Genomic DNA, 10924 nt, shown 5'->3' on the forward strand with positions numbered 1-10924 from the left:
AAAAATTACATATACCTCCCCCAAACTTATTGTTTTGGTACCAAAAACTATTTAATGGTAAAAATTTTAAATGTTTAACCCAAAATGCCCTCATGAAATTGTCAAGTTCATTTACCTTCTTATAAAATTATTTAAAAACTATGAAACATGAACAAAATTACAAACTCATTTTTAACCCTTATCTCTACTATTTTAAACCTTTAATATTACCACATTTCAAATTAGTACCATTATCACAATGACCATTACCACCATCAATCCCTAAATTCTAAAACTTGAATCAAAATTTTAAAAAAAATTGCACTGTTAAACTCAAAAAATTTTCAATAACCGCATCAATATAACATCCTATTCCTCAAATATTTGAGTATCAATACCAACCCTATCTTTTTTAAATCCAAAAAACATTTTCTTCTATTCATCTCCAAGTCCTCCAAGCAAAACTAAAATTAATTTTAATACATTATTATTGTGTTTTAAACATGTTCGGTTATTCCACGAGTGAATTTTATTTTTGTTTCCATTAAATGTCTAATTGTGTGATGCATTCATATGAACAAGATTAGGAGTGGATTGTTTAATTGCATGAAAAAATATTAATATATTAAGGCTATTACGGTCATTTTGTAGGGCCAAGGGAGGTATGTGTAATATTGAAAACCTCAAGGGTACTAGGTGCAATTGTCAGAAACATCAAGGGAGGTTTCTGAAATTATCCCCTAAAAGTTTTGCATGAAATCCAGATTTGGAGAATTATATATATATATATGTATGTGTGTATGTACATACCCTTACAAATTCTAAAATGTTAATGATTGATAAATCAAAATGTCTAGGCAATTTGAATGCAATACGAAAAGAGATGTAAATTTAATTCACATGCTAAATTGAAAAAGTAGAAAAAAGCACAAAATGCTTTTAAGCTGTAATCTTCAACAAAATAATGCATTTGACTAGGAAAAGTTCAAAAGAAAAAGGAAAAAAGTATGTAAATTTAATTCACATGCATTTGACTAGGAAAAGTGTGAAAATGAAAGAAAAAAAAGCTTTGTTGTTAACTCTTCCTATTAAAAAACTGAATAATAATAACTCACAATCCTCAATATCTAAAGAAAAAGGAAAAGTTCAAAAGAAAAAGGAAAAAAGTGGGTATATGGAGTCAGTCACGGACTCACGGGCGTACAAATACAATAGAATTCTAAAGTATGCGAGGATTTCCTGGACAAGATTTAGCAAGAAATACTGAAGGACAAATGTGTAGGCTTGGTACATGTGCTTTTTCACTTTCATGGCTTGTGGTTCACAAGAACTTTTTCTTTGGTCGACCTTCAAGACAGCATCTGTAGCAGTTTTAAGCAGCAGGGTTAGTTGTACGTTCCGTTCAATTGTGAAAATCAAATATTCAGCATGTGTTAAGGGTCCATTTAAAATATAATTTGTGTTCATTGAGTTAAATTGTCAATATGAGGAGGCCATTACATAGAAAGTACCAGTTTTTTCCCTGCATTACAGATTTTGAAGGAACCACGTCTATTGGGTCAAGTAGTAAAGAGCTTAATGTCCCTCAAGTGACGTTTTTAGTTCGAGTCTTATGAATAGAGAAAGGAAAAAATTCACTTTTCGTCCCTAAATTTTGAGCTAGAGACACATTTCATCCCCAAACTTTTAGACGCACCTCATTTAGTACATGAATTAATTATTTTTTGCTATATTTAGTCCAAAAACGGTAAATTGCTTGATTTGGATAGAAAAAGTCACGTGTTTGGCACGTGACCGTTAAGTAAAAATAATTTCTCGGTCAAAATTAATGACCACGTTAGTCTTCTCCATCCAAATTGAACACTTTACCGTTTTTAGATAAAATGTGGCCCAAAATAATTAATTCATGTGCTAAAGTGGTGTATTTAAAAGTTTGAGAACGAAACGTATCCCTAACTAAAAGTTTAAGGACAAAAAATGAATTTTTTCCAATAGAAAAAATAACATTAGGAGAACTACTCCTCAAAAGAGGTCCCTCGATTTTCAATTTGCGTCTACGGGGTGTTGCATCGCAATAATTTCTGGATACATATGTTTTGTGGTTCCTTGTTGGGGTTCTCGTGGGTGCAGGTGACTTTCTTGGGTCGCGATTCTGGACATTTTCAGGTCATGACCACCAGAGGATTCAATAAGTTAGACCAATTGCTCACTAAATTAGAAGACTAATCTAACTTTGCAACAAAATTTATCACGCAATGTTCCTACTTTTTCAATCTGCTTTACGTGTGGTGTGGGATTCACAAATCACAGTCCAACTTCGATTTGACAATACAGGATGAAGGAGAAATGTTTAGTCATATGATTGATAATAATGTTGACAAATGAACTTCGATTTTGTGGACAAATCAACAACATCTGATTGATAATAATGTTGACATGAAAGTCAAAAACTTATAGTTCACATCATTTCAAGTGAAAATTCATACGGCTTTGAAGAGTCTCCAAACATGAAAACTTTTCTTTTACTTTCTATAATTTTTGACTATTTCAACATGCAAGGGTCGATATATATAAATCTACAATCCCATTACTCATGCTACAGATCTTCGAATCAAATTTCATTATTCTAAGACTATTTGAGCTAGCATGGAAGCTGTTTGGCTATACTACCTTGCTCTTGCCTATATTCTTTTTTTTCTCGGGTTCAAGCTTTTATACAAGAGGTCTGTGCCAAACCTCCCACCAAGTCCGACACCGACATTTCCCATCATAGGACATCTTCATCTCCTAAAACCACCACTCTACAGAACTTTCCACAGCCTTTCTCTAAAATATGGTCCCATAATTTCTCTCCAATTCGGCAACCGCCTTGTAGTGGTGGTGTCTTCACCATCACTGGTGGAGGAATGCTTCACCAAGAATGATATCGTGCTCGCCAACCGCCCTCAATTCCTCATAGGCAAATACTTGGGCTACAATCACACCGGCATAGGGAGCTCACGATACGGTGATCATCTGAGGAATCTTCGGCGGTTGTGTGCCATGGAAATATTCTCCACCAGTCGTTTGAACATGTTCTTGTCCATCAGGAAAGACGAAATCAGGCGCTTGCTTATCAAACTGTCTGAAAACTCACTCCAGAATTTTGCCAAGGTTGAATTGAAGTCTAAATTATCTGAGCTCTCGTTCAATATTATTATGAGGATGGTTTCTGGTAAACGATATTTTGGCATAGATGAAGATGAAGAAAACCATGAAGCAAAGCTGTTTAGGGACTTGATCAAAGAGGTTCTCAAACGTGCTGGTGCATCAAACCCTGGAGATTTTTTGCCATTCTTAAGGTGGATAGATTTCCAGAACTATGAGAAGAACTTGGCTAAAATTACTGCTAAAGTAGATGCTTTATTGGAGGGATTAATAGATGAGCATCGCGCTCATAACAAAGATGCAAATACGATGATTGATCATCTGCTTTCTTTTCAAGAATCACAGCCAGAGTACTACACCAACGAAATTATTAAGGGCATCATACTGGTAAATATAGTGCTCTATTTTTCTTATAATTACTTGCTGCATTTTATGTTTGAATATGTATAACCAAATATTCCTTAGCCTAATCGAACTTAGAGCAGGAGGGTTCAAATTGTTAAAAAATAAAGAGGGGGATCGATCGTAGAGAATTTTTTAAATATGAACAGTTGAAAAGAAGGTGCACTCTCCCTGGTCCACCGCCAAGAAAAGTACATAAACAACAATAAGAAGAAATCAACTAAAAAACGAATAAAATTTTCAGTATCTTTTTTTCCTTCTTGAGAACAAAAAAAAAATCGTAGTAGTGTTAATATACCGAAAATGAAAAAAAAATTTAATTGTTGTCATTTTTGTAGTTGGTATTATGAGGGAAAATTTGTCATAAGCATGCATCTAATTAATTTTTATAATAATGCTTTTATATCAAAAATTCAAATAATTATAAATAGAACATGGGAGAGCTACCTTATGCATCGATTTAGGTTTAATATAAACATCTCAAAATAATTAAAATTGCCATTTAATTAGTCACAAACATTGATTACTCTTTTGGCTATTAATTGTAGGCCCTGCTCAACGCTGGGACAGACACTTCAGCAGTGACAATGGAATGGGCCTTGTCCCATTTGCTCAATAATCCTGAGGTGTTGGAGAAAGCTAGAGCTGAGCTGGAAACTCAAGTAGGAACTGATCGATTAATTGAAGAACATGACTTGGCCAATCTTCCTTACCTTCACAACATCATCTTAGAAACTTTTCGATTGTGTCCAGCAGGACCAATGTTAGTACCACATGAGTCGTCTGAGGATTGTAACATTGGAGGATACAGCATTCCGCGAGGCACGATGCTGCTTGTCAATGCCTGGGCAATTCACAGGGATCCTAAAGTTTGGGATGATCCAGAAAGCTTTAAACCTGAAAGATTTGAAGGGGTGGAAATTGCACCCTCGAAGCTGTTGCCCTTTGGGATGGGAAGGCGATCTTGTCCTGGTGCTGGCCTTGCACAGCGGGTGATCGGTGTAGCATTGGGATCTTTGATTCAGAGTTTTGAATGGAAAAGAATTGGTGAGGACAGAATTGATTTGTCTGAAGGGAAAGGATTGACTATGCCCAAAGCTGAGCCATTGGAAGCTATGTGCAAAGCTCGCACCATCATTAACATTATTGTTCAAGAAGATGCATCAAGTGCCTAATTTTATTTTTGGTGACCAGGGGGTCAAACTTTACAACTTAGATGAGTTAAAAATAGATTTACGTTGTAAAACTAATAATACAAACTAAGAAGAGTGAAGAATAAAGAGATTAAAATAGAGACAAAGAAATAGTAGGACTATATCTGTCATTCACTTGTACTTCTGAAGATTACAAATGACGCTTGTAGTCTTCTATTTATTGGTGTTATAAGACCAAAGGTATATGCACTAATATCTATATATATAAGTATTGCTGGGGAGATTTTAGCGGAGGTCTCCTGGATGGCTTCCAAATCTCCCATACATTTTTTCTGGATTTTTTTATTTATTTTAATACATAAATTCAATTAAAAAGTTTGAAATAGTGATGTACAACTAATGTATGTCAACTCAAATTTAAAATTTAAAACTTTTGCACTTTAAATGAGTGCTTAATAAATCATTTAGGTGAAGTATAGGTGTAGAAACTATGGCCTGTCAACCTACAAGGAGAAATCATGAAATTTACCCACATGCTTTAGCACCAAGAACAAATATTGCAAGTGTAATTGCAAGATAGCTGTAAAGATTTTTAGAGTTAAAAAAAATCTAGACAAATTGTTGTTTGGTGTATCAATTTGGTGTATTAATTTCTTAGGGTGAACAAACATTTGGCATATCAATTGATACTATTTTGTAATTGCAGGTTATTGTTCATTATAAAAAAATTTCCAACAGTTGTTTTCATTAATTAGTTACCAACAATTAATTAGTGACCTAATTACTTAATTATCATACATTAATTTTCGATAACACAATATCTTATGGTATATGAGTAATTTTTTTCCAATGTGATGTAAGCAATTGGACATACAATGCTATCAAGAGAGGTTAGTGATATTTTATAAACCTTAGGGGAGGTGAATGAAATTGTTAGAAACCTCAAGGGAAGTTTATGAAATTATCCTTTAATTTATTCTTCAAGATTAGTTGGTACAGAGGAATGATGCAGTCTACTCACAATAAAATATGCGAGGCTCGAATCTACTGGGGGAAAAAAGTTGTGATACTGAGATGCAATTAGTTCATCAAAGTTTGTGCACTAAACATTATGTAATAACTTGTACTAACTCGAGATAATCCACGAACGAGTTGGATGATTGGACGTGCCTAATTTCTATATTTGCTGATAATCTACATTTAGGAACACGTCATAATTTTGTAGAAGTATAATGATATAATCTCTAAAAGTTTTGCATGAAATCCAGATTTGGAGAATTATATATATATATATATATATGTGTGTGTATCTGCATGTGTGTATGCACGTACCCTTACAAATTCTGAAATGTTAATGATTGATAAAATCAAAAGGAAAAATGACCAATTTCATTTATAAACTTTTTTCTAAAGTTGATTTAATCCCTAACTTTTATTCCTGACCAATTTAATACATGAATTTAATTTTTGAATCCAATTAAGACCTTCTAGGCGGAGCCACTATCTAAAAGCAGTTTGGCTCCTAATTTAACAATTAATCAAGGGCATTTTAAAACTTTGGATTATCTCCTCTCTCTCCACTACCAACCTCCATCACCAACCACCCACCTCCTCCTTCCCCTCCTATCCTTCTCCTTTCACCTCTCTCTCCTCACCCTCTTTCCCCTACCTTTGAGTTTACATTGTAATTGAGAAAGTTGAAGAGAGAAATCTGCAAATGCTTTCTGGCTCAAGTAAAAATAGCATAAATATGCAAATTTTATCACATTTGCTACCATTATGGCTTGGCTGATGGAGAAAAGAAGACCCCAGCCATTTGCACAATCGTTGCTGGAGCATTTTTTAGCTAAAATTGGTGCACTGTCATAGTCATCACTCCGGCCTTTTGCTGAAGTCCTCTGCTTTCATACTAATAGATTTCACAATTTCTGAAAATCATCTTTGTTTTTCTACAAATTTGAGCCCACACAAAAAGATAGCTTTGTCTAGCTCACTCACAAATTCCTACAAAATTCATGCTGTTTCGTCCAAGAATACTTCAAAAATTTCATGACGGAGTTTAGTGACTTACAGAGTTTAGAAATACAAGAATTTTTTATATTTGAACAAATGAAATTCGAGGACCCCTAATCCCGCAGCTCTTGACTTCTCGCTGGCTCATTTGAACTCTGCAAGCTAGATAAGTCTGCAGAGGTGTAAGATGATTTGAATTTGTCAAACACATTTCAAAACAAATTGCTTGTGCTGCTGTAAGACCCCGTGGAACTGGTAGCTAGTAGAAAGGGGCTATGTATCAGTTGTCGGAATGCATTTTGAATTTGTTGAATGCCTTTTCATTTGTTGGACTGGATGATGTGAGGTGAATATTCTTGAGTAACTCTCAGCACGAGAACATTGAGGAGGGGAAGGAAGTGGAGGCAATGGCGGCGATGGCAAGGAGAGGTGAGGCAGGGGAAGGGTTAAAAAGTTTATTAAAAATTTTGAAAATACCTTAAAACAGTTTTAAATTTTAAAAATATTTCAAAAATTAATGATTTTGTTAATTTACTCAGTTTGATTACAATTCATACATGAAGTTCCCAAATACCCTTATTTAACTGTTGAATTAGAAATCCGATTGTTTTTAGGTGATGGCGCCTCCGCAAAAGAACTTAATTGGATTCAAAAATTAAATTTAAGGAGCAAATTGGCCAGGAATAAAAGTTAGGGACTAAATCAACTTTAGAAAAAAGTTTAGGGATGAAATTGGTCTTTTTCCCTAAATCAAAATGTCTAGGCAATTTGAATGCAATACGAAAAGAGATGTAAATTTAATTCACATGCTAAATTGAAAAGGTAGAAAAAAGCACAAAATGCTTTTAAACTGTAATCTTCAACAAAACAATACATTTGACTAAGAAAAGTTCAAAAGAAAAAGGAAAAAAGTGGGTATATGGAGTCAGTCACGGACTCATTGGCGTACAAATACAATAGAATTCTAAAGTATGCGAGGATTTCCTGGACAAGATTTAGCAAGAAATACTGGAGGACAAATATGTAGGCTTGGTACATGTGCTTTTTCACTTTCATGGCTTGTGGTTCACAAGAACTTTTTCTTTGGTCGACCTTCAAGACAGCATCTGTAGCAGTATTAAGCAGCAGGGTTAGTTGTACGTTCGGTTCAATTGTGAAAATCAAATATTCAGCATGTGTTAAGGGTCCATTTAAAATATAATTTGTGTTCACTGAGTTAAATTGTCAATATGAGGAGGCCATTACATAGAAAGTACCAGTTTTTTTTCCTTTCCGGATGATCTTCCCTACATTACAGATTTTGAAGGAACAACGTTCATTCGGTCAAGTAGTAATGATCATAATATCCCTCAAGTGAGGTTTTTAGTTCGAGTCTTGTGAATAGACTAATAAAGAAAATACACCATTAGGAGAACTACTTCTCGAAAAAGGTCCGACATTTGACCTAAGATTAGTTGGGGCTTAATGCGGTCACGAGGCATTGAGGGTTTACACAATTAAAAATAGGTTTCGAGGAAAAAAAGAAAAAAAAATTCCAAATGAAGTAAGTGACTTAGGCAGTGAAAGAAAATAACAAGGTAAGGAAATTAATACCTCTTAAATAAGGTTTTTGGTTCGAGTCTTTTGAATAGAGAAAATAACATAAGGAGAACTACTCCTTGAAAGAGGTCCGACACTACTTGACCTAACATTAGTTGGGGCTCAATGTGGTCACTAGACATTAAGGGGTTTACACTTAAAAATAAATTTCGAGGGAATAAAAAAGAAAAAAAAATTCCAAATGGAAGTAACTAAGTAAGTGCCTTAGATAGTGGAAGAAAATAACAAAATCCATATAGGAATCCAAGATTTTTTTTTTTTTGGATCTAGAAACCGAATTTAGTTCATGTCATCTCGTGGTTGTGCTAAAATTCCGTTCTGCTTCGAGATAACTTAATTACTAAAGTTTTTCATGTTATTAGCATTTATCGCCAGCTTGTTATTGGCTGCTTTGCATTTTCCACAGGGCTGTACCATTCTGCTTTGCATATTTCTTGTACTTATTGCACAAATTTCTGCAAGAAAAGAGGCCGAAGTCGGGAGAAATTTTCCACAGGGCCGAAGTTGGTTGAAAGTTTACTTCAATTTTGAGAAGTCGGGAGACGGTGATGCTCAAACGATAATCAAAGCTATAGACCATGATCCATATGAAACAAGGAAGCATGTAAGAAAGCAGAAATATATTAAAATAATAATAATAATAATAATAATGAAATGGAATTAAAAGTCTCCAAACAGATCACACATTTTTTCGATTTTGGAAAAGTAAGAGGTACACCAATTTATACAAACACAGAGGAGATTCATAGTACCATTTTGACACAAAGAAAGATCTTGAAGTTCACTTTTATTACAACCGTATAAGATATAACTTCAGCTGCCAAGCAATAGATATTTTGGCCAAGATGAAGAAAATAATGAGGCAAAGTTATTTGGGAGATACCCTACCATTAGAAAGCTGTATTATGAGGTAAAGTTGTTTGGTAGATATCGTGCCATTATTAAGGTGTATAGACTATAGAGGGTTTGTTTTGATTAATTAACAAACCACCACTTGAATAGTTATAGCTAGATCAGGGGCCGGTTTATTGTCCAATTTCAGTTATCTTCTTCACTGATGTCAACAATGGATGAAGAAAACAAGAAGTACATCACGGCTGAAGAGCTGCAGAAGCATAGCCTGGTTACATTGTTGTTTTCAATTTGCGTCTGCGGTGTGTTGTATAGCAACAATTTCTGGATACGTATGTTTTTGGTCCTTGTTGAGGTTCTCGCGGGTGCTGGTGACTTTCTTGGGTCATGATTCCGGACATTATCCAGTCATGACCACCAGAGGATTCAATAAGTTAGCCCAATTCCTCACCAGCAATTGCCTTATTGGAATCAGCATTGGTTGGTGGAAATGGACACATAACGCCTACCACGTTGCGTGCAACAGCCTTGACCAGGACCCGGATCTTCAGCATTTGCCTATTTTCACAGTCTCTGCAAGGTTCTTTAGGTCGCTGACTTCTTGATTTTATGGATCGCTTTTGATTCAATAGCAAGATTTCTTGTCAGTTATCAGCATTTCACATTTTACCCAAGAATGGTCGTTGCAAGAATAAATCTTTATCCGCAGACTCTCTTCTTGTTGTTTTAAAAAGAAAAGTGTCTGACAGGGCATTGAACATTTTGGGCATCTTTGTTTTCTGGACATGGTTCCCTCTGCTGATCTCATGCCTTCCCAATTGGCAAGAAAGGATATTGTTTGTGCAGGCAAGCTTCTTTGTAACTGCTTTCCAACATATTCAGTTCTGTTTGCACCGTTTCACGACAAACACCTATGTGGTCCTCAAGGGAGCGACTGGTTTCAGAAACAGACCGGTGGCACCATTGACATCTTTTGCCCTTCTTGGATGGATTGGGTCTACGGCAGATTGCATTTCCAGCTTGAGCATCATTTGTTCCCCAGGTTGCCAAGGTGCCATCTCAGGAGAATTTCGCCCCCGGTCCAGGACCTCTGCAAGAAGCACAATTTGCCTTACAGAAGTTATGGCTTCTATCAGGCCAATTTGACGACAATCAAGACTCTCAGTCTCAGGGCTGCAGCATTGCAGGCGTCCGATCTCACCAACCCTGTTCCACAGAATTTGCTCTGGGAAGCTTTCAACACTCTTGGCTGAGGATTTGACGGATGCATTGAATCTGTTCTTTCTTTTTCATTATATAGTTCGTTATCCAAGTAGGTCAGTTTCCTATCTTCTTGGTCATACGATTTATTCCGGAAAACACTGGTAGTAAAATAAATGTGAGGAGGTAAAAGTTTGCATTCACTTCGGCATTCTATTCTTCCGTATTGGTTATACATCAAGAACTGTGCTATAAACACTTATAAAACATAATTCAATACTTATACTCCAGTTAGCCAGCTCCCCTGTTCTGATTACGGTGCATGCAATGTAAGGGAGTTGACAAGAAGTTCTTGATGCAAATGAAAGTTTTTTTACTTGAGAAAAAAAATAAACATATTAAGGTGTAGAGATTACCAAAGCTATGAGAATAAATTGACTGGGGAAGGAGGAAAAATAGATGCTTTCTTGGAAGTTTTAATTGATGAGAAGAAAAAGTAACACCATGATCGATCATCTGGTTTCTCTGCAAGAATCCAAGTCCGCTTATTACACTGCATATTCTAAATAGTAATTTGA

General features: G+C 35.4%; 1 protein-coding gene and 1 pseudogene across 1 annotated transcript; both read left to right on the plus strand.

Annotated features, from left to right (window-relative positions):
• The first annotated feature begins 1288 nt into the window (after positions 1 to 1288).
• On the plus strand, positions 1289 to 10459 carry LOC140036117 (delta(8)-fatty-acid desaturase-like; annotated as a pseudogene).
• Positions 2565 to 5010, plus strand: LOC140036695 (cytochrome P450 81Q32-like). Its single transcript, XM_072079128.1, has 2 exons — positions 2565 to 3513; positions 4077 to 5010. The coding sequence occupies exons 1-2, from the start codon at positions 2626 to 2628 to the stop codon at positions 4701 to 4703; spliced, it is 1515 nt and encodes a 504-aa protein (XP_071935229.1). The 5' UTR covers positions 2565 to 2625; the 3' UTR covers positions 4704 to 5010.
• Positions 10460 to 10924: the final 465 nt, after the last annotated feature.

Source organism: Coffea arabica, chromosome 2e (genome assembly GCF_036785885.1).
Source record: "Coffea arabica cultivar ET-39 chromosome 2e, Coffea Arabica ET-39 HiFi, whole genome shotgun sequence".
In the NCBI taxonomy this organism is placed as follows: Eukaryota; Viridiplantae; Streptophyta; class Magnoliopsida; order Gentianales; family Rubiaceae; genus Coffea; species Coffea arabica.

Excerpts from the sequence above, each read along its gene's own strand:
- LOC140036695 (XM_072079128.1), top strand. The coding sequence starts at position 2,626 with ATGGAAGCTGTTTGGCTATACTACCTTGCTCTTGCCTATATTCTTTTT. Across the intron at positions 3,514-4,076 it reads TTATTAAGGGCATCATACTG|GCCCTGCTCAACGCTGGGAC; the intron begins GTAAATATAGTG and ends TATTAATTGTAG.